The 24,469-nt window shown below is 40.7% G+C and overlaps 1 protein-coding gene across 15 annotated transcripts in view; it reads left to right on the plus strand.

Moving 5' to 3' along the window:
- Nucleotides 1–24,469, plus strand: part of PCCA (propionyl-CoA carboxylase subunit alpha) — a 420,612-nt gene that overhangs the window by 235,474 nt on the left and 160,669 nt on the right. For all 15 annotated transcript variants that reach the window (XR_012159457.1, XM_073348756.1, XM_073348763.1 and 12 more), the window contains 2 exons: nucleotides 6,093–6,203; nucleotides 20,760–20,862. Coding sequence is in view for 14 of the 15 variants with exons in the window: in XM_073348756.1 (XP_073204857.1) it covers nucleotides 6,093–6,203; nucleotides 20,760–20,862 (214 nt within the window). In the remaining variant the exon portion in view is untranslated. The remainder of the gene's footprint in view (nucleotides 1–6,092; nucleotides 6,204–20,759; nucleotides 20,863–24,469) is intronic.

The raw sequence follows: 24,469 nt of genomic DNA on the forward strand, positions 1-24,469 counted from the left end.
TTCGCCTCCTTATACACAAATATCCCTCACAATGACGGCATTACAGCCATATCTACAAGTGAATGGACAACATTCAGATATCCACCTCAAACACATTGCCAAACTTATACATTCCATCTCCACCCATAACCGTTTTTATGTTCAACAACACACTTTGTCCAAACCATGAGAACAGCTAGGAGTACTAGGAATCCTCCCCAGTATGCCAACCTCTTCATGGCCATCTTGACGGAGAATTTCTGGACAAATACACCACGAAACCAAAGATATATCTGAGATACATTGATATTTTCAACCTCTTGACAATGTCCTAAACTGTGTCATAGACTTCTACATCTTGAACAGCTACCACCCATCCATTAAACTCTCTCTAGAACACTGCCATACCAGCATCAACTCCCTGGACACCACAGTCAGAACCCTACAGACAACAGTGTTCAGGAAACCCATAGATAATCACATTTTCCTTCAAAGATCCAGTAATCACCCAGACACACCAAGGAATCTGTTATCTACAGCCAAGTCCTCAGATATCACAGAATATACTGTAAGGACGACACATCTTAACAGATTTAAAACTGCCTTCACCAGACAAGGACATTCCACCAGAGAATCGCATCATGCAACGGGCCACCTAAATACCCTGTGAGAACCTATTTCAAAAAAGAAACTAATCTACTTTGCATCGCACACCCCTAGTTGTCACCTACCACCCCACACTGGAATCCATATGGGGGGTCATTAAACAATTACAACCCATATGTGATGGGGTCAACATCTGGAAAGATTTCTTTCCAAACACACTCGTTTGGCCTTCAGACAGCCCCGCCGCAACCACTCCAAGTGTGTCATCAGAAGGACATTCCTCATAGACCAGGACCACCAACCCAAAGCAGCACCAGGCCCTGCTCTGACAACAGATGTGAAACCTGCAGACATCTCGACTGCTCCAATGATCATTGTCTGAAATTTTAACTCAATGTAGTACTTGAATTTAGTTACTTAGTTTTTGAAGTCCTAATGAAATGAAATGAAATGGAATACCTACTGAAGGTAGGTCAAGGTAATGACTTGTAAAGTACAGGTGAAGGTAATGACTTGTAAAGTACAGTACTGGAGTATTTTTTTCAGACTAGCATTGCTAAATTATCAGTCAATTCAAATCCTGCATAAAATGAATGTTTGTTTTAGCAATCAATAAGTATGCAAATAAAGTTCTTTCCGTTCCACTTAACCCAATTAAAATTCTCAGCAAGTTAAATATATTGGGATTGTTTATCTGCAGAGAGGCATGTAGGGCTCCAATTAAGTTTACGTGGATAAATGCAGATTTGTGTTTGTGAATGTCCAGCTGACAGAAGCTTAATACTGTAAAAGGGCTAATCAACACTGAATATGTTTAGTGTCAGTAAATATTTATTGTGCAAATGTTGCTCATGGAACGCTAAGGCACAAAAACCAAGTTTATTTTGCTTTTTAGTGACTAAATACTGTAATTTGTATATCATCCCATCCACATCCCTTCTGTATAATTTTGCTTTGTACAAAATTATTTTTATCACTTCGTCACTTTGGTGATGGTATTGGAGAAGGACGACACATGAGCTTGGCTGTAGTTTTGGGTTTTTTTTTTAAACTTAATTAAAAAATGGGTGAATTTACTGGTATTTTTGGTTTTGTTCCACGAGCATATTCCAGATAGCATGGAGTTGGACCAGGTACAGTGCAGATAGGCAGGCAGTAGGCATCTTCATATAACTCTGACAGTGGATTTTGGGCCTTCTGTTCCTAAACCAGGATACCAAGATTACTAATCAAACTGTGCCAGATTGTTTTGGTTTGTAATTTGCACAGGTGCTCACTAGGAAGTTGGTTCAGATCACAAAATTAATTGGACCCAAGAGATGTTATATATAGTGTTAGGTCTCCTTAAATTAAAAGCTATGGCATTGACCCAAAGAATCCTCATGCTTTTATGAGGCTGCTGTTGAGGAATATTGTCTCAAAATTAATAGATAGATAATAGATAAAGAATTAAAAGTACATCTTAAGCAGATCTTTTGTTTCATTAATACTTTACAGTGGACAATATGATAGAAAGAAGGAAAAAGAAATAAGAAAAATCTTCCTGTTGGCAACTGCTACTAAACTCTACTGTGTTTTGCCTCACAGTGCATGTCTACACTTCACTAAAATACCCACAGTTGGCCCAGGTCAGCTGACTTGGGCTCATGGGACTCAGGTTGCAGAGCTATAAAATTGCAGTGTAGTTGCTAGGGCTGGAACCTGGGCTCTAAGACCCCACAAGGGGGAGTGTCCCAGAGCCTCAGCTCCAGTCTGAACCCAAATGTCTACACTGCAGTTTTATAGCCCTGCAGCCCATGCCTTGCAAGACTGAGTCAGCTGACATGACCCAGCCATGGGTGTTTTATTGCAGTGTAGACAAGAGGTCAGGGAGGGAAACAACAAAGCTGTGATTATGATCCTTATTTATACTGGCAACCCTCTTAACAATATGAATGAGAGGTAGAGAAATAAAAGCTTGTTTTATGAAGGAAACAAAATGAAACTGAATTTTAGTGATTTTTATCTCATGGTTTTCTGGATTACAAAATGTGATTTATTTTATTTTATTTTTAAGTCCGAGGCTGATGGCAGGATTAGTCAATTGCAGAATGGCTATAATATAGTTCAGTTTAGTTTCTAACTTTGCATGAAATAAGCTGTGCCTGTTGGCCTCTGTTTGATCCTGTGAGAGTGGGGGCTAATGTCTGGCCAGTGTTTGGGAAGCAGCAGGTAGTCAGGAGCAAGCTGTTCTAGGAGTCCACGTTTCTGTAGCATGGCAGTTATTCACACACAGATGGAGACCTTATGAACTTTGACAGAGGTCATGCTAAATTGCAAATCTAAAACTTCTAGACTTCTGAAGACTTAGGGTGGCACATTATTATTTTTTCAGTCTGTGATCAGGAACATCATTGAAGCTGTAAACTCACTTTTAAGGAGTAGATCAACCATCCATCCATTGTTTAAACAAGTGATCTTGGGAACAGATACAGTCTTTCATGGTACTTTGAAAGGAAATTATTGCATATTAAAATGCTAATTTCCATATGTAGAACACACTTCTTATATTGCTTCTGAAACACCTAGGCTTGCCGGCTTTTATTGAACTTGTAGAAGGACTTTTAGAGCTGAAAGCACTGCAGAAGCCTCTGATTTTTTTTTTCCTGTTACACATGGTTTGGAATGAATTAAGATACTCATGGTGGTTTTTGATTTCAGGTCTTTTGGGGCAATCAATTGAGACACCAAGATCTCTGTCATCTGTCATCAGCCATCATCTCAACAGGGATCTTATAGCGGTTTAGGAAAGAAAAACATGAGATGATATGGTTTCACATTGTAACATATTACCTTTTGCATTCAATCAAAGTCAGAGAACACTGAAGGGCTACTCTGTTGTGTTTTAAATTACAATTCTAAAGCTGCTCTTGAAAATGTCATATTTTAATTTACCACAGTTTCTAGTCAAGTGGGAAAATTAGGGGAAAAGTCAATAGTTAGTCTTATGCTTGGATAGCTCTGCTCTGTAGTATCCAAAATATAGATTATATTTGTATTCCAAGTTACATTCATTTATCTTCTGCCACAGTTCTATGTTTTTACTAAATTGTTTGTTGGAGGTATAAAGAATGGAATGTTATATGTATGTAAACATCCAAGGAGCTTGGATGACCTAATCACCCAGGTGGCTTAGAAACTCATCTTCTTTTAATCACATGGTCAAATTCTCAGAATTGAACTAGATGTATGGTGCTGGTTAATGGCTCATGAACTAGTCTTTAGAGCTACAACATTGTTTCATAAGGCTGAAGTCAGATTCCATGTGTTGAAAGTGTTTTCAGTATCGGCCACACAGAGAGCTAGAAAATTCATACCGGCAGAAGACTGTAGGGGGAAAATGTTTTTTAAAAGTGTGCGAACTGGGTTATGCATAAGATAACAAGAATGTTATTCATGTTTCTAAAGCTGGAGAAGGCAAAAAGGAGGGGGGGAGTGCATTTTAAAAAAACATTCACTGTATTGCTGAGGTGGTATCTCCATTTCAGAAAAAAGAGAATGTAAATAATTCATTAGATCTGCAGTTGTGAAGTTTGACTATATTTACCTATTCTGGTGCAAATAGTACAGCAATTTCATATTTTATTTTTAATTATGGTTATCAGAAAGACCAGTTAAGCAGTCTTCAGGGTTGATGTGCAGTTTCTACTGATCCCTGAAAATGTACCTGTGAAGTGACAATCTCTAAAATACAAAGCTAGGAAGCTTTCCTCTGAATGTTAGAACTCTTAATGAAAGTGCTCACCCCAGTTAATATTATATGGGTTATGCTCTTCATATAATTGCATAACTCTAATAACGGTATTAACTTCCAAGAAATGCCGTTGTTTTCTGTGGGACACTGTTCTCTAGCCAGGTCTTTGTTATGCTCATGATGGCTCTTGGAAACCTTTTGTTAAAAATCCTTCCCTAAATTTAAATAAAGAGTAAGGATAGTGATCTTTGATGGAGATTACTTATTCTCTGGATACACCTAAATTATCCTTTCCAGAGATGGCTCTCAGAAGAGAAAACTTTTTAACTTTAGAAATGGCTGAATTGCATCAATAGCAGATATAAGCAGTTTCACCAGAAAGGATGCTTTATTCTTGCTACCTCCATCCCCTCCATTCACCACTACAAAGTCGTCACCTTCCACAAACATTTCAATGAAATTACATAGACTTAACGGTGTGTTGTGCTATTTATATAGTCAATATAGTTTCGTGAAAGAAATTTTAAATATTTCTAGCAAAGTGGAGTTGAATGTAAGTTTGTTTTCCTAGAGGTTGTGGATATGAGAGATTTTTGCTTAAATGAGAAGATAAATGATTAGTTTACTCCGACTTTCACTCTCTCTCTGTGGTAGATACTCCTCCAGTACATGGAGTTTATTGCAGAATGTTTTTGAGGGAGCACTGTATTAAAATACAACTTGCATGTTTTTGAGCTATACTGTTGTGGGAGACTGTCAGAAGCAACAGAGAGCATGGTTGTTTGGAGGATTTTTAGTGGGGAATGTAGGAGTTCAATTCACCCACGGATCTTGGCCTTCTCTGTCTCCTAGCAGTCAAAAGCTCCACTTCTTTGCTGGCACAATGTCCTCCAAAAGCAGTAAAGTGGAGAAAAAAGACAAAATAAAAGAAAAGGTGGGAGAAGAAAGAGACAGAAAAGGATAAGCAGAAGGGAAAATGCAAAAACCAAGAACCAATATTTTACCTTTTGTGGCCATTATTGACATGTAATGCAGATGGGGAGAGGCACAGGGGAGTGGAAAATCTTGATTAGAGATTTGGCTGGGCAAGGTTGAGTAAGAGGATATGAAGATTGTATTCTAGAGAGGATGGTGTGCAAGCATGAAGAAAGCACCGATAACTCTCAATTTTTTGTAAGATCTATCGATAACCTTCATGAATTATAAATGACAGAATGTTATAAAATCTTATATAAATGCTTCAAACTCGATTGAGAGACAAGCTAGGTGAGGTAAAATCTTTTAATGAACCGGTGTTTTCATTGCTATGTACATAACTTTCCCAACAGGATGTCTCTAAAAGAATGTCAAGGTGGGTGTGGTTAATGGGAAATGCTGAGTTTGTGGGTATGGCCCTGATACTCTGATGGGACTTCACTGAGCTCTCTTTAGGTCCTGTCTATATCTGCTTGGACTAAAGCAAAAACCTTATGGTCACTTTTTGCCCTTATTGACTTCATTAGGTTTTGGATCAGAGTCTGTCAGGAGAGGTGAGAATTGCAAAGATTTATGTCTTAATTAAACTGAATCGTCCAGAAATAGCCAGTGTCTGAGTGCTAGGTGGACCACCCTCCCCCCAAAAAGATTCTGTCAGTGCCATGGTTGCCAAATTAGTTGACTGGAATTCAGTCTAAGAGGAAAAAGCAGCCCCCTGAATCTGTTTTGTTTTCTTTGTTTCTCGGTATTGCTTGTGATTAACACATTCATCTGATTTGACTCAATGTTTTATTTATAGGTGTGACTCACAATATAGCTTTACTGCGAGAAGTGATAATCCATCCACGCTTTGTTCAGGGAGATGTCAGCACTAAATTTCTTCCTGATGTGTATCCTGATGGCTTTAAAGGTTTGTTCTCCCTTAAAATATTTTTGTGTGTGAAAGAGTATCTTCATTACTACAATTTCTGTTTACTTCTAGAGTGGATTGTTCTCTAATCAGGTTTTCAATTTTTAAATGAAATCATTATCTACAAAATGTTTTGGAATTTTTAATAGGTTGCAAAATTGGAATTATTTTTCTTGAACTTCAGAAAGACATCTTTGGCTACAAATTGAAAATAAAAAAAAGTCAAATAATGGGCAGGAAATACATATATTTCACATAATCTGATACAGAAAATGCAACAATAAACATCCTGCTGAATATGGGCATAATCACAGGAGGTGCTTAGTACTCATAACTCCTATTGACATATGGGTGGTCAGTGGGAGTCTGAGGGCTCTAAGGCCTTGCAACAGACACCATATCAGATTGGGCCCTGTGGTACCATGGAAAATACACACTTATTTATCATTGTTAATATTAAATTCATAAGTAATACACATAAGGGGAAATATTTTCTTTGTATTTATATAATCTGTTGCAAATGTAGTTGTTTTATTGAGAAATTAAACCTGTCAGGCACTTTGTTGTGTTTTTTGCCACGAGTTCTTATTTCTGGGACCCTTTGTCCTAGCTGTCTAATTTAGTGATTATGCACATATACGTTCCATAGCAGATGGATCTAGACTCCCTCAGAACAGACCAAGGCCAATAAGGCCTGTAACAAAGAGGAAGCAATTTAGATTTCACCTGTACTATAGATCCTCTTTCCAGTAGTGATCACAAGGCTTTACCAAAAGAACGTCTAGACCTCCCTGAAGTGGCCAGTTGGCTTTGTCCACAGGCCCTTCTCACAAACAAGTTCAACCTCCAAGCAGTCATGTTGAGTGATAGAGGACAGCACACCTATTTCTATCCATTGGAAGATGCCTGTCTCTTTTTCTCTGTGTTTGGAAAGAGATCAAGTCAAACAAGTAAGTGCTCTGCACAGTGAAGGAGGGATATGTTATCCAGTTCATCTCTCTCTTCTGAGTCTTCTTCCCCCCCCCCTCCCCCACACCTTTCACACACACACACCCCAGTCCCTTTTCAGGGACCCTTCTCATGAGACCATTTTGTTTCAAGAAATAGTCTCTTCTGGAATTGGAAGCGACAGAGGGAGATCCCTTACCAACACAGAGGGAAAGTTATCTGTTCGTGGTATTTCCTGGTCTCAAAGTTTTCTGATGTCCTTCATCCCATTCTATATCTAAGAAAGCTGAACTGCATCATCAAGAAAGCAAAGTTCAGGATGGTCCCCCTCGCTTCTTCCTTGGGGATTAGAGATTGGCATGGTGCCTTAGATTTACAGGATGCTTACATGTGGCAAAACCTCTCGGCTACAAGAAATTATTTTGATTCATAGCAAGCAACAGCCATTATTGGCATATGGTGCTCCCTTTTGGGCTTTCGTCAGCTCCGAGGGTGTTCACCAAGTGCATCTCAATGGTGGCAGCCCACATATAATATTTAGGCATTCAGATATTTCCTTATCTGAATGATTGGCTAGTTTACAGTACATCAGGTAACCTCCAAATCCAAAACAGCATGAGTGTCATCAGGCAGCTGTTCTCTCATCTGACCCTGCAACTAAAGTTGGACAGATCAAAGTTATAACCAACACTACACAAAACCTTTATCAATGCAGACGTCAATGCCATGACTGCCATGGCTTACCTTCCGATGGAAAGATTTTATCCTGTAGCCTTTCTGTCCAAAAGTCTCAAGTGCAACTCAGTGAGAACAGTACATGCCTGTCTACATCTCCTGGGCCATGTGGCCTTTTGCATGTACGTAACTTTTCTTCATGACAGACTTCACAATCACTGTCTGCCGGCCTGGCTCCATTCAATATATTGTGTTACTATGCCTCCTCTGGACATGCAGACTCCATGATTGCTCCAGTCTCTGGACTGGTGGTTGGATCTGTGCAATGTGTGCAGAGGGGTTCCCTTTCTGTCCCCAGTTTTGAATATGACCCTGGTAACAGATGTCTACCAAGGATTGGGGACCCAACTCAGTCAACTTCAGGCACAAGGTCTTTGGTCACCCCAGGAGTTCTCTCCACATAAATTTCTGGAGTGCAGAGCTATTTGTTGGGCTTGCAAGATGTTTATGTCTGCTATCAAGAACCATGTGATACAAGTTCTTACAGAGACCACCAGTGCCATGTTTTATCTGAACAGGCAGAGAGGTGCAAGATCATCTCAGCTATGCAAGGAAGTCATCCGCTTGTGGAAGTATGTATAAGAAACAATGTCTTCCTCAAGGAATTCCACATTCCAGGAGTGAGGAACACAATTGCAGACACCCTCAGCTGGGATTTCATAGACCAACACAAGTGGTCAATCAGAACCAACATCCTCCAAATCTTTCATCAGTGTGGGGGTACCCACTGATAGACTAGTTTGCTATCAACCTGAACTACTAGTGCAAGAGATTTTGCTCCATGGTTGGGGGCAGCTGGGGTTCCATTGCAGATGCCTTTCTTCTCCCCTGGTTCAGTCATCTCCTATATGCATTCCCTCCAGTTCCTCCAATTCTAAGGAAACTGAAAAGAAACAAAGCAACTTGAATCCTAGTGGCACTAGCCTGGCCAAAGCTCTACTGGTTCATGGATCTACGTTGGTTTTCCATCACATCTCCAGTGATGCCCTAGTCCACTCATGCCTCAACTTGGCCCTCGTCAGGGATCATCTATCTCCAAACCAGGGCAGGTCCCTGCATTCCAGTCTCCAATCTTTCCACCTCATGGCATGGATGATCTCTGGTTGAATATCCATGAGAGATGTTCAAGCCATTTTGGTGAACAGCGGGCACTACGTGCACTAGTTACATATATGCGCTAGAGCTACAGATGCTGCAAACTGGAAAAGATTTTCAATTTGGGCAGTCTCAACACAGAGGTCAAAAATGTACTTGACTGTTTTGTTACACCTGAAATCATCTGGCCTTTCAGTTAGTTGCGTGAGAGTTTACCTGGCTTCCATATCAGCTCTGCATCCTCCAGGGGATGGATTTTCCATCTTCTCTTACCCTCTGGTTTCCAGATTTCTGAAGGGTTTTGTCAGCATCTACCCACCTGTGTCTGACCCAATACCTTTATGGATCCTTAACGTAGTCTACTCTAGACTAATAGGTTCTCCCTATGGCAACAACATTGTTATCTTTGTTGTTCAGGAAGACAGCGTTTCTGGTGGCAGTCACTTCTGCAAGGAGGGTTCAAGCTCTTTTAGCTAGTCCTTCTTTCACAGTCTTTCAAAAGTTTGTATTAGGCCACACCCTAAGATTATGCCGAAGATAGTATCAGCTTTCCACCTGAATCAAACTATTAATCTTCCGTGTGTGTTTCCTGAAACCTCACTCGTCCAAAGCTGAAAGGAAACTCCACATTTTAGACTTTTGTAGGGCATTGACATGCTCTGTGGATCGTACTAAATCCTTTAGACCCTCTCCCAGGGTTTTTATTGCCTATGCTGAGAGTTAGAGGTCAACCAGTAACAGCTCAGTCCATTTCTCGTTGGATTTCTGATTGCATTAAAGTGGTTCTATGACCTTGATAAAGTCTCCCTCCATCAAGCCCAGTCTACCAGAGCACCGTCCAGTCCACGTCATCAGCTATTCTGAGCGACATCCCTATAGTGATCACCACTCCACTTACCACACAGTGCTTAATTGTAGCTGTAGTGAAAACAAGAATAAGTTTATCAAAGAACAGAGACTCAATTGATAGAAGTAAAAAATATTGGAAACAAATGGTTGCATACAAAACAAACCTTAGCACAGTTGTGTTCAGCCCCATTCACAAAAGTGAGAATCTGTGTGTATGCTCCCTTGTAGGATTGGGACATACAAAATTCAGATTACACAATTAAAATGTATTATCATATTTTTTCTATTTAATTTTATTGTAAAATGAGTGTCTTTTCACTGACCTCATTGGGTCAGGTCCTGAGTGTTTTTTCCTCCAAAAACTAATTTCTGTAAAATGTGTAAGAATCTAAATAAAATAATTAAGTAAATAAAAACTGATTTCAGTCTCAGGTTTCCATAGGTTTATTATAAACTAAAGTTAACATCTTTTTAAATTGAGATATATCTTGACAACTTTTCTATTAACCTACATTGCCCACTTTAAATTAAATCTTTGCTTTGACTGGCATAAACAATAGTTTTTATAGTTATTTTTAAACATGTCTCTTCACCCTGTCTAAATTAATTTTCACCAATACAAAAATGCTTGCTTAGTTTGTTTTAGGCATTTTCTTAAAAAAGTTACTTCGCTAATTTAAGCTCTGTCAGGCATTCTCCGACTGGGAATACTACTACTTTGCTGCTCCTCACACTGTTTAGTCTAGATAGAACATCAGGGTTTAGCAATGGCATGGCACTAGATTGTCTCCATCACCACGGTGACTGAGCACCTCCCAGTCTTTAATGCATTGTGGCACCCCATGAGGAAGGGGGAGTCACATTATACAGATGAGGAACTGAGGTACAGAGATACTAAAGTCACTCAAGGTCCCAGAAGAGAATTAAACCATGGTCTCCTGAATTTCACTATAACATCCTGTCCAGTGGACCATCCTCCCTCTTTTCAACGCCCTCTCATAGCTGACCCAAAAGTGTGGCTTTGTCCCTAACCCTCAATATTGTGTTTATCTAATGTTGGGGGAATTTTCTTTAAGTTCCACACTTCCACCAGTAGAGTCTCTCTTACTTTACTGATAATGTAGAAGAGGGCTCCTATGAAGACAGGAAGTGGGGCATATGTGCGGGTGTTGCAGAAGCCATGCTAAAACGCATGAGACAGTGGGTAGGGGATCTTTCATTTTTCCCACCCCAGTAGTACCTAGTTTTGGGTTTTGGACTCCATATTGGATAGCATGGTGGTTTTAAGGGTATTCCTAACACAGTTCCCTCTCTCTTCCTCTCTGTAATTTCTGTAACGAATGTGATGAAAGAGGGTTGCATGTTGCTCACATTGAGTGTCTGAGGGAAAGACTCATAGATGTATTGCATTTGGGATGCTACAGGAAAGGGCTAAGGGGCTCTTTAGAAGTGTGTGTGAAAGTCTTGAATGATTTTTTGCGATTGCTTTTATTAAACAAAGAAGAGGAACCATCTGACCACTTTTTATGATGGAGGAGGGAGGACAGTTGCTATTACCTATGCCCAAAACTCTGCTCACCTTCCCGCCCATTAGCACTGATTCTTCCTGTCCATTTTAGGAAATAGCCAAACCCTACAGACTTCCTTTACACTCCTAAGGTATTCCAGGTGGCCTTCTTTCCTCCTTGGGATCTAGCTTAGAACTTTATGGCCTTTCAGGAGACCCCCTTGCTCTTCAGAATGGCTGAGGAGTCTTCTTTTTGAACATCAGAAAGGGACCTGTCCAGCCCCAAAAGGTCATAGAATCATAGAATATCAGGGTTGGAAGGGACCTCAGGAGGTCATCTAGTCCAACCCCCGCTCAAAGCAGGACCAATCCCCAATTAAATCATCCCAGCCAGGGCTTTGTCAAGCCTGACCTTAAAAACTTCTAAGGAAGGAGATTCCACCACCTCCCTAGGTAACGCATTCCAGTGCTTCACCACCCTCCTAGTGAAAAAGTTTTTCCTAATATCCAACCTAAACCTCACCACTGCAACTTGAGACCATTACTCCTTGTTCTGTCATCAGCTACCACTGAGAACAGTCTAGATCCATCCTCTTTGGAACCCCCTTTCAGGTAGTTGAAAGCAGCTATCAAATCCCCCCTCATTGTTCTCTTCTGTAGACTAAAGATCGCCAGTTCCCTCAGCCTCTCCTCATAAGTCATGTGTTCCAGTCCCCTAATCATTTTTGTTGCCCTCCGCTGGACTCTCTCCAATTTTTCCACATCCTTCTTGTAGTGTGGGGCCCAAAACTGGACACAGTGCTCCAGATGAGGCCTCACCAATGTCGAATAGAGGGGAATGATCACGTCCCTCGATCTGCTGGCAATTCCCCTACTTATACATCCCAAAATGCCATTGGCCTTCTTGGCAACAAGGGCACACTGTTGACTCATATCCAGCTTCTTGTCCACTGTAACCCCTAGGTCCTTTTCTGCAGAACTGCTGCCTAGCCATTCGGTCCCTAGTCTGTAGCGGTGCGTTGGATTCTTCTGTCCTAAGTGCAGGATTCTGCACTTGTCCTTGTTGAACCTCATCAGATTTCTTTTGGCCCAATCCTCCAATTTGTCTAGGTCCCTCTGTATCCTATCCCTACCCTCCAGCATATCTACCTCTCCTCCCAGTTTAGTGTCATCTGCAAACTTGCTGAGGGTGCAATCCACACCATCCTCCAGATCATTTATGAAGATATTGAACAAAACCGGCCCCAGGACCGGCTCTTGGGGCACTCCACTTGATACCGGGTGCCAACTAGACATGGAGCCATTGATCACTACCCGTTGAGCCCGACAATCTAGCCAGCTTTCTATCTACCTTATAGTGTATTCATCCAGCCCATACTTCTTTAACTTGCTAGCAAGAATACTGGGAAGCAAGGAAGAAACGAAAGCAGCAGAATACGGACCCTGGACTTCAGAAAAGCAGACTTTGACTCCCTCAGGGAACTGATGGGCAAGATCCCCTGGGAGAAAAGATACTGCTCTCTTCCTTTCTCCATATGCATTCTGAATAACTCAGAATCACACCTGCAGGCACCAGTACTGGTCTACAACTCACCATGATCACAGGGGAGAAGTAGAGCCCACACACTTCAATGACAAATTTGAGTCTTTCAGGAATTAGTGTCCTCAATAATGTCAAACTTCCTGGCTCAGATGAGTTGGTGTTTGACATTTATGCCAGCCAACCCTCAATTAATTTTTTTTATAAAACAAACATGAAGTTAGCATCCATTTATATTAATCTAAATTTAAATTGTGCATTATACTTTCCATCTCATTAATTTTGTATTTAATTTTTGTTCACCCTGAACAGAAAATCACTATGCTAATATTAAATAATGAGAGTGGGCACAAAACCGGTTCGGTGTGTGGTGTGGTGTTTTTTGTTATTAGTAGGAAATTTTTTAATGACAAAATGCAAATGAGATTGTTATGGAAAGAATGACCTTTTATGTAATTTAATCTGAAGCTGGTTATGTAAAGTAATTGTAAGAACTTTTTTTGACTGAGCTTGGGGGATACTGGGCTAATATTGATTTAAACAATCATAACATCAGAGAAATTAGAGGAAAAATACCTCTTCTCCCATTTTAATCCTGAAACAGGATTTTGCTATTTACTTGTAATAGTTGAGTGCAGGCTAGTTTTAAATAACTCAAGCAGCAGAGCTTTCACCACTTTTGCTATGGCTTTTATTTTTATTTTAAAAATTAAAACATAAAAGACTATCTTGTATGTCCTCCTTCTATGGTTTGTGGGCCAACAGCCTTAACAATCGGTGCTATGGCTTCACATAGGAGGAAAATCTGTCAAGGGCCCAGAGAATGTGCTGTGCCAAGAGAGCAAGGCAGAGCTATGTATGTTGTGCCTAAGCTGCTTCTGCCCCTGGAGAAATCATTTGGGCAGTTGTGGCCCCTCTACGCCATGGCAATGGCATAAAGAAACTGTAGTGAGAGCTGGAATCTAGTGCAGGTTGTACACTGGCATGGGACCTGAAGAACAGCAGATGCCATGGGGGAGGACCATACCTAACCTGGAGTCGGAGTTTTAAGAAGGTGCAGAACTGAAAAGTTTACTGTGTACCATTTTTCATGAGATTTGCCTTATGACAGCCAGTTCATTGTGAGCAGCTGCACTGCCTTTATTTCATTAACTTTACATGGTGCACCAAAGTGGTGGTCTCAGAATTGTTGTACTTTTGGTTGGCAGAGGAAAATGAATCTCTTTTCTTATAGAGCTAGTTTATGTATTTTCTAAAGGGTATGGGAAATCTGGCCAACCTGAGTGCTGCTAAATGCTCTCTTCCTTCAACAGTTAACCCTTCTTAACATATCAACTACTTATTTTCACAGCAGTTAATGAAATTTTGTAGTGCGCATTGTATAACACAACTTATTAATGATTCTGGGGATGCAGAAACATTCAGTGGGTTGAATAAAGATAAACTAGGAGCTGACTGCCTTTTTATGGTAGGTGTCAAACATGTATGTAGTCCAGGCATCTACAATGTGCTGCAGCCAGGGTATTTTAGGGAGGTTGTAGCTTCTCTTTGAAATTCAGGAGCCACTGCTTCTCAAGTGGCTACTTTTCAAAGAGAAACTGTTTTTCTTCCTGTCCAGGCACTCCCATGAAAAGTGCTTCAGAGATGACTGCTGCTTTTCAGATCTCACTGTTGCATGACTAATGCTAAGGGCTGGATTGTGATACTGTTACTCACGTTGAATATTATTTTACAGTTAAATCAATGAGGGGTATATGTGGGGTAAAGTAGTATTCAGCTTAAATAAGGGTCTCGCTACATGGTCCCAGTTTAGCATCCTAAGTGGAAGTTAAACTTTAAAAAGCAGCTTACCTGTGCACAGAGCACACTAGCAAAACAAGAGCGGGAGGGTCAGGAATACTGGAGTTTAGAACAGTAATAATGAAAATAATGCCAGAAAATTCTGAACAACTTTATAAAATAATTTAAATACGAGGGAAAATGGATTTTCACTATCCTGTGCTTGAAATTGAGAGAGGTCACATGTGGACAGGTCATACTCTTATTTCTCACCATTGCTGATTTGCAGAAAGGAAAACAATATTAAATAAGGCAGAAAAAGCTGACACAGAGTTGGTGTGTCAGCAAGTTTTTTTTAAGGAGGCATGCAGTTTCCTCCTCTTCCCCCCCCGCCCCGACCTATCTGAGTACTGTTATTATATTTTGCCTTTGATTTATTTCCCCCATTTCTCCCTGATTTCCATAATGATATGTTTGCACTATTGTTATAGCCATATTGGCCCTGGATTTTAGCGAGGTAAGGTGGGTGAGCTCCGTGTAGCTTAAAGCTTCTCTCTTTCACCAACAGAAGTTGGTCCAATAAAAGATATTAGACTTTACCGTTACAGAGACAAGGGGAGTGTATGCTTACTGTATGGTCTAAATCTTGCAGCTGGATCCATGTGGAGAGAGCAGGGCTATCCAGTTTTAGTGTTGGTTCTCATGTTAGTGAGATGATCTAATGATGACATGCGTGACCTTGCCTTTGTGGTAGATGTAAATACTTAGGTCTATGTCAAAAGACCAATCAGAACTTGACTTTAGACAATGAGTTCCAACAGTAACTTAATAAGGCCCTTCATTATGTGGTCATACAAAACTGTACCATCTCATACTATTTGGCAAATAACATAGTATTGTATGTAGCAACTGTGGATTTTTTCTGTAATATATTTTTCAAATGTATAGCTACATGAAAAGTATGTTCTTACAGTTTAAAGTGACTTGATTAACTCCATAAATGTTGTGTGAGCATTTAATGAAAGACCCTTTTGTCATGAAGAAGGACTATGCTATCTTAAGTAGAGTCTTACATTTCCTGAATTAAAGGGGAACCATAACTTTGAATATCTTGACTTTTCAGCAGTTAACCTCTCAAACCTTGACATTGTGTTAAAGCAGTTTTTTCTTAGATAATAAAAATAAACACTGACTTATACAGTATATCAAAAGTAACCTTAAATAGAATGTCGTAAGTATATTTCCAAGGCTATGCTTCAATAAGATTTGTATCTAATTAAGTCATTTTATCATTCATTTATCATTTTGTTTAATGTTCTGCTCCACTCATATGTTGTTTCATATATAATCAGTGTATGCTAAATAGATTTAAATTATAGGATTATAGATGTATAAGAATGGCAAGTATTCAGGAGTGATGAGTGTGTATTAAGGATGTAGGCATGGCAAGAATGCAAGGCCCACAGGCTGAGACCTTTAAGATTTTAGCTTAGCCATACTAGGCCATAGGTTTAAGAACGCTTAACGTGAGCGGGTGATCTAGGAACAATCCTGTGCCAGCAAGGCCACAAGATTACTGTAAAAGATGTGCCAGAAGGTGATGGTACAAAACCCTAGATTGCAATAGGCTTGTTGTCCAAGATCACGAGACATCTGATTGTCACATCATGGAATGTCCTGTCCTGACGCAGGTTACATGTTGTGCATAGATGCTAATGAGAATAAGAGGAACTAAGAAACAATCTATGAAAAATGGAGCACTCCAATATTTATGGGGTATGGAAGTACGGATAAGGAAAAGAGTGTTGAAACCCTCATGCATATGCATAAGGTAGTAGGTGTGGTCAAAACAACAATATAAAAGAGGTTTTCTGTTTGGGTAAAAGTTGGAAGACCCCAAGGGATGACCCAACAGGAAACCCCAGCAGGAACCATCCCTCTCTTGATGATTCTCAGTTGAGAGGTCCATCGGACCCTAGAATATCTTTGAGGATGTTAGTATGACTACAGTCTGAGTCATTGCATGGATTTTTTTGTAGGATTTATAGATGCATGGGAAATTGTAACTTTACTTATTGCTTTAATAAAACTTTTAGTACTGATAGGACTTTTTCCTTGTGGTTGCATCTGTGGTCACTATCCTTAGTCTTCATGTGCTTCTGGAGCCTCCAAATTTGAGAGAAGCCCCAGAGATGATTTTTCATTCAGTTGAGCTTGAACCTGTAGCAACAGGAGCCGAACCCATGGTAGTTTAATACGGAATTACTAAATTGAGTTTAAATAAAAACGGCTGCAGATGGCACCTTTGTAGCAAAACACAGAAAGCTAATTTTGATACGCTTTTAACAGTTTCTGTTATCTTTTAGGCCTGGGCTACGCTTTAAATGTAGGTCGACATGGTTACATTGTCAGGGATATGGAAGATTCAGACCTTGGCGCAACGTAGCTATGCCAATAGAGTTTTCATAGTGTAAATATGACCTTAGACTTAAGAACCACTCTCAGTGGGCGCCCCAGTAATGCTTCGTTTTCTGTTTGTTTAAATTATACCACAACAAATGCAAACAGTGACTAATAAAGAGAGCAGATAAACATATATTTTCTATGTTTTTAACGGTGAAGAGATGTATGTACCTCTTATTATTATGTTCAGCTGTTTCAAGATATTGACTCTCGTTCACTGTTTGGAGTTTGATTTTTATTGAAGGTTGAGGAAGAAAATAGTTTTTGCAACCTGGCAAGTGCAAAAGCAGTTATTGATTTCATCCCAGATAAAGGTCATACAATAAAACCTGCAAATTGGGATCTTTATAGTTTTTCTTTGTTCTTATATACAAGTTGATGCTATTTGTATTCCTGGGAGCATGTTCTCCCACATACTGGCACACGTGAATTTGGTTACACATACTTGTCATGGGTTTTTAGGACAGAGGGGGAAAAGGTCTATTTTTCAGCATATAAGGAACTCTGCTTTTTATTGGGTCAAGGCATGTAATCAGACTATTATTTTTGAGCACTATCTATTTAAAAAACAAAATAAAATCTCAAAACAAAAGTGATAAAATTTTAACACTTGGGGTATAGAGAGCTGGAAGCTCACTTTGTTATGCATAATAGTCAGACCAGTTTATTCATGAAGTTTTGGAATCATATATGTCCAATGGTGTCCACAACGGCATGCATGGTGCCTCCTTTGGCAGCGATGAGAAACAGCGGTCCTGGCTGCCCTGCTGTCCACTTAGGTTTGGCCCTGCTGGCCCTCCATCATGATGGGGAGGCAGTGGGGCCAAAATTGAGTGAATGGTGTGGCGACCTGGTGTGACATCCCTTCTACCTGTGTGTACCAGATCACAATGCCATTCACTCAGTTTTGAACCCACTGCCCTCTTGTCATGACAGAGAGCTGGCAGGGACAAATTTGAGTGGACAGTGAGGTGGACAGTGCTGACCCACCTCACCACTGCCATAGGGGTAGCTTCTGCACCAGGGTTTCCCACTGGGAGACTGCCTGGCTTGGCCCACTTCCGATAGCCCATGTCCCCTCTCTGGGGTAGGGAGTGACACTGTACCTGGGTGGGCTGGAAAGGACTGAAAGATGGGCTGAGCATGGCGCAGACTCAGCAGGTAGGGTGAAGGGGCCAGTGGCTGCAACAGATGGCTCCACAGGGATTGACATTGCGTACCAACTCAAACATTTCTGGGGTGTCCCTGTATATGTCCCTAAAATACACACAAGTTCAGAGTTCCATGTTTTTCATTTTGCCTTCACACGGTTTCCACATGGCAAGAGAAAGCTCAAGGTTTTTCTCTTCAGAAGTTGTGTTTGTCCATGCATTCATTAAAGTGCATGTGATTTCCATTTTGAGGCAGAAGGAAGCAATAATAAACAGTGAGCGAAGCAAGTTACAGTAATCTGTAGCCTGAATATTTTAATAAATGCTAAATTTAAAAAATGGATGCAGAACTGTATGTGTTTGTCATTCTTTGTTATCTTTAAATTTTTATTCTTTGGTTTGTGACCGTCAATGTGAGGGCATTTAGCACCAATCTAATTGGATACTGTTGCTGCTCTGTGGATTCCAAGCAGCATGATCCATGTTCTCTTTTTGCAAGAGGTGCCAACTCCAATGATTGTATATGCTCCTCAGATTGACAGAGGATATACTTATTTGGAAACCATGCTACTGCACAATTTATAGTAAACCCTGCTGCAGTAATTTTCAAAGATATATTTTATAGATTTTTCCCAAGAATCCTACTAATTTTACTTTATGATAGTCATGGAAATTAGCATGCACTAATAATGATCACAAGTAGAATGTGAATAAACATGGAGGACCCTTTGAATGGGTCTTTTGGTGATCTCTGAATGGTGGTTGCGACCCTGCTGCACTTGTAGGTAGAGGCTCTGCTTGAAGCAGACACAGAGAGCAGTGTAGAGCTTCTGCAGAAGGCCATCACTGTGATGAGGTGCAACAAGGCTGTGTGACCTGCCCCAGGACACCAAATGACCACCTGAGAGAACTTGTCTCAGGTGAGACATCTTCGGTTGTGGAATAGGGGCACCAGGTAAGTAATGGTGCCTCACGTGAGGGATTGCAAGACTGGGCCTTTATTATTGCTAACGTAATATAACCATGAAGCATTTTTGTTTGTCCCACTGTATTCGTCTCTATGTAATAGCTAATTCAAATAAAATGAATGAAGCCTTGTTCTTTTTTTCAACTAGTTTGAGTTGGTGGCACTTTTCTGGGGCACAGATATATTTGACAGGAAAAGTGGTAATCGCTTTTGTGTTCTGAAAACAAGGTGTTCCTTCTTGACCACGTAGCATGGCGTAGTTTGTTCCTTACCACTATATCTCTAAGACCCACCTTTGTCTGTCTTCCTTCCTTCCAACTACAGCTCTCTTTCATTCCTTCATTTATGTCAAATCCTGCAATATCCCACTCCCTGGCCTCCCAAACACACACATTGACCCCCCCCTTAGTCCATGCAAAACACCTCTGCTAAAAATAGTCTGTCTTGCCTGTTGTTTTCGCTGTCATGCTCTCTTTGAATCCCTCGGCCTCCATTACCTCATCAAATTAAACTTCTTATTGCTGCCTTCAAAGGCCTGCTGAAGTGTGTCTTCCTTACTTATTCACCTGTGCTTCGTTTCCAGTCATGTCCAACTCCTTCTGCTTTGCCTGTGGTGCCAGCCTTATCCTCCCATGTGTCAGCTTCTCATGTAAACCCGTCTGTCTTCTTCAATGCTATGTGCTGTGCCTGGAAAGTTCTTCCTGAGCTAATCAGTAAGACCAATAACCTCTCCATATTTAAGCCTCACTTGAAGACTGAATTCTGCTATGTTTCCTATGAGAAATCTATCTGATTTTTACTGTCTGAACAGAGAAAGACCTGGCCAAAGATCACCTTAACCCGTCTATTTTTATGTTTTACCCATTGTGCCTAACCTTCATTTGGCTGGCTCTCTTGCAAGTCAAGCTTAGTGGGACAGGGAGTTCATACCAGTTTCTGTTTCGAAAACGTCTAGTGTAATTTGCGCTCTACCACAAACAAACAAACAAACAATAATACCCCTGATCTGACAGACCCTAGCATTACCATTAACAATAGGGGTGATAAGTAGTTTCAGTTCCAGGTATTTCCAGTAGGATATATTGCTGTATTATCGCTTGCAGGGAGGGAGATCTGTAGCTTTTAGAAAATAAAGTATTGAAAAGAATACTGCATATGTTGAATAAGTTCTAATGTACAGATGGATTCTTTATCAGCATGAGCCATAATATGTCAACCAGTGACATTTTATTAATGAAAACAAGATGCTACAGTGTCGCTTAATTTTTTTTCTTTCAGTTGTCAGATTGTTTTTAACATAGACACCAGTGTTAACTGTAGGGCTGAGCTGTATGAAAACATACTATTTAAATCCTGGAACTGTGAATGGCTGCCATCCTAAGTTTTTCTTAATTTAGTGAAAAAATTGATTTTGGCTACAGGATTTAAATAGTGTTTTTACCGATTATTATTTTGTGTGGCTATAAGTGCTAAATTGGCTCATGGTATATAACAGTTTTAAAAAATTGTTTTTGAAAACTAGGACACAAATTGACAGATCTCGAGAAGAGGGAACTACTGGCAATAGCAACTTCTTTGTATGTGGCTGAACAACTGAGATCACAGCAATTTCTAGGGTCTCCAAGGTAAGTTCATTTCTAGGAACTAAAATGTGCTCAATGCTTTTCTTAATGGTATCTTTCCATGCACAGGAGGAACACTGGTGAGAACTGCATGGTTCCTTAATATAGTCTGTTTTTTTCTAAATCCAAATGAGCTTTAGCTTACATTCTGCCCCTCTCTCCTCTACCCCCCTGTTCCCCCCCCCCCCCATCAGACATGGTTATTTTGTCTCCCATATTAACAAACAGGCACAAAAAAGTGTTACAAGGCAGAATAGTAATTAATGCACATCAGGAGTTTCATTAATGCAAAATGTTGCTACATTAGTAACTAACCACAAATTGAGCATTCCAAATTTCCCATGTGCCTGTTTGAAGTGATCTCAGCATTTTGGGATAGTATGAATATTCAGCTGCATAATAAATCTTCATAAAATATTGTGGAATCAGGAGTAATTCAATACCTTAATAAAGAGACATAATAGTTCAGGGTCCAATCCTGCAAACACTTTTGATGCGTAAACATTTGCAGAATGAGGACTTTACTTTGTAAGTGTACTCTTGAGTGCAGAGATGCAATAGGAATTGTGTTTTTCTCCATTCTTTTGGGTAGCAGCGGTTGGTAATCCACTTTAGCATTATTAATTGGCCATGAATTTGTAGGTATGTTGTGGCATGGCAGCCCCATGTAGTGCCCCTTACTGGCCAAGCATGGCACTGCCAGCTTCAGTTTCCTTCCCCAAGATAGATGGTCTCTGCTCTCCACATAGCGATCTGTGCTGGAGAGATGGCTTAGCTCTGGCCAAGTCACAAACAAAACTTAGCCCTTCTGGGGTAGTAAAAATCCATCTGAAAAAGTCCCAACAAATGAAAGGTCCTTTTGCCTTTGGCGGGCTTTGTTTTCAGGCAATGCTCTGGGCCCTGTTCTGGGCTACCTGTGAGAGGCTTTCTGGCTCTGGGATAGAGCACTCACGCCCAGGCTGGTTCCCCTGGTGTACCATTCTCAGCCCCTGCTGGGCTCTGTTCCTTGAATCCTTCCCTGCTCTGTGTAGAACACTAGTTCCCCTGGAGCGTCTGGCCTTCTGCAGACCCTGCTGCTCCCTGAGGTTCAAGATCCCAGACTGAGCTCTCTGTGTTTTTATAAGGCTTAGGTGTCCATTAAGCTGGCACTTGACCCTCCTTAGTCTCACCCCTCTGTGTGGAAGCAACTAATTAATTATGACACTAGTGTAGCTGTCCCCAACTCCCCTAAAGGGGCTAGTCACTCTGTCATGGTAACCAGTGCCAGAAGACTAATTCATTTATTTTACTCTTTGGAAGACTGTGCTTGTTATTGCCATGATGTACACAGCTTTTACTGGTCTCAGGCCCAAGATCTTAAACTGGAGTCTTTCTTAGTGCATTTTAGTGCCTTGCTGACTTCTAGTCAATGTTCTTACTTATGACAATCACCTAGTTTAATTGAATATAAAACCTGTGTTTTGGAAGTTTGCAACAGTTGCATACAATTCATCAAAATTTCAGCGTGATTCTTTTTCTTTTCTTTTTATGTTCTTGGGTTAATAGCTTTTTTACTACAATAGGCAAACATTCAAATTCTATACCAGTGGTTTGACAGAATATTTTATTATAGAGTATTGTTGATCTGAATAAACCAGTTTTACCGTGATCAGGAATAAATAAAATGGTGGCTTCTAGAAGTTTTTTTATTTTTATTTCAATCCACAAAGACAAATAGTACCACATGCTTTTCAAAAAGGATTTACAACAAGCATTAAGGCTTTATATGGCATCTGTAGAGCAAGGTCATTGCTTGCCTTTTGCACCCACATAGGGAGAAAGGGAATATAAAGTGCACCTTTTAGTCCCCTGCACGGGTTATACCTTCCATACCTCACAGCGCAAGGAGAAGAACAGCCTACACAGGGCTATTGCTGCTCAACCTAGGGAAAATGAGTGAGCAGGGGTAGGGAGGGGATCAAAGCTTTGACTGTACTCTGCACTGGCCAGCATGGAAAGTTAAGTAATCTGCTGGTGGTAGAGACAAGCAACACATTACTTTCACCCTTCAAACAAGGAGGGGAATCATAAAATGAACTGTGGCTCTCAAAGTCCAAATTCATTCCCTTTTTTCATCTGGCCCTGATACAGTTTGGTGTCCAGACAGAGTTCAGCCAGGATATTTCATTCATTGATCTGGTCAAATTTACATTTTTTGGTGTGAGGGAAAACAGAAAGCTCTTTGGGGCCAGGATAGCCTCTTTGTTTATGCAATGCCCAGCACACTGGGACCCTGACCTCTAGATGCTATTGTGGTGCAAATATTATAATCCCAAAGTTTTGGTGAACTCAGCTACACTGGAGTTTCTCCAGGAGGTTTGACTGGAGTCTTGCAAACAAGCACTGTAGAAATGTGGGTACCAGCCACAGCAGTATTTTGTAGCCAGGCACATTGAATACTGCCTTTGAGTATCGGGTGCCCAGTTTAATCACAAGGACAAATTAGAGAAGCCTGTGACTAGTCGTTCTAGTCACCATTACCTCTGAAAGGCAAGTTTGGAAATTAGTTCCCATATGCATACAAGAGCCGCATTGTCTTTGTCACGAAGAAAAGGTTATTTTTATAGCTCCAGAAACCTTTATGGTCAAGGTAAGTTCCTCTTTCCACAGTTCCTAGGAAATAGTTCTCTCATCATTTTGTTCTAATAGTTGGAAAGTTGTGGCATAAATGGGCATTTCTGGAGCTCTAAAGGGGGCCAAGAATATGGAGGACGTATGCTGATTGTTCCCTGTTCACCTCATTCTATTCAAAATGCCAAAGCCTTAGGGCCTCAGGGTGCTGCACCAGTTGGCATGGTAGGCATCTGGGAAACTATTCACAGCAGTCACCAGAGACACTAAGGGAAATATGTGTGAGCCTCTTCTGAGGAAGATTTGCAAAAGTAATGAGAAATTTCTTTCTTGATAATTTCCTTTAGCAGCTTCTCACCAAATTCAACCCACTCTGCGAGTCTGGTAAATTACCAGAATTTAAAATGAAAATTTTCTGTAAAGGGAGACTTAGACGTTCAGGGTATGTCTACACTATGAAATTAGGTCGATTTTATAGAAGTTGATCTTTAGAATTCGATTTTATACAGTCAATTGCGTACGTCCACACTAAGCACATTAAGTCGACGGAGTGCGTCCTCACCACCGTGGCTAGCATCGACTTAAGGAGTGGTGCACTCGGAGTAGCTATCCCTGAGTTCCCGCAGTCTCCGCCACCCATTGGAATTCTGGGTTAAGCTCCCAATGCCTGATGGGGCAAAAACATTGTCGCGGGTGGTTTTGGGTACATGTCGTCAGTCGCCCCTCCCTCCGTGAAAGCAATGGCAGACCATCATTTCACGCCTTTTTTCCTGGGTTATCCATGCAGATGCCATAGCACAGCAAGCATGGAGCCTGCTCAGCTCACCATCACCACTGCTGTTGTGGGCAAGTCTACTGTAAGGGCTGCTGTAATCCAAGTAGCCAATGCAATCACTGACGTTCTGTTATCAAGGATAGTGACTCTGGGAAATGTTCGGGCCTTTTTAGATTTTAGGTGCATCACATTCCTGTCCTTTCTTGCTGGTGAAGAAGTCTTGCA

Source organism: Lepidochelys kempii, chromosome 1 (assembly GCF_965140265.1).
Source record: "Lepidochelys kempii isolate rLepKem1 chromosome 1, rLepKem1.hap2, whole genome shotgun sequence".
Classification (NCBI taxonomy): domain Eukaryota; kingdom Metazoa; phylum Chordata; order Testudines; family Cheloniidae; genus Lepidochelys; species Lepidochelys kempii.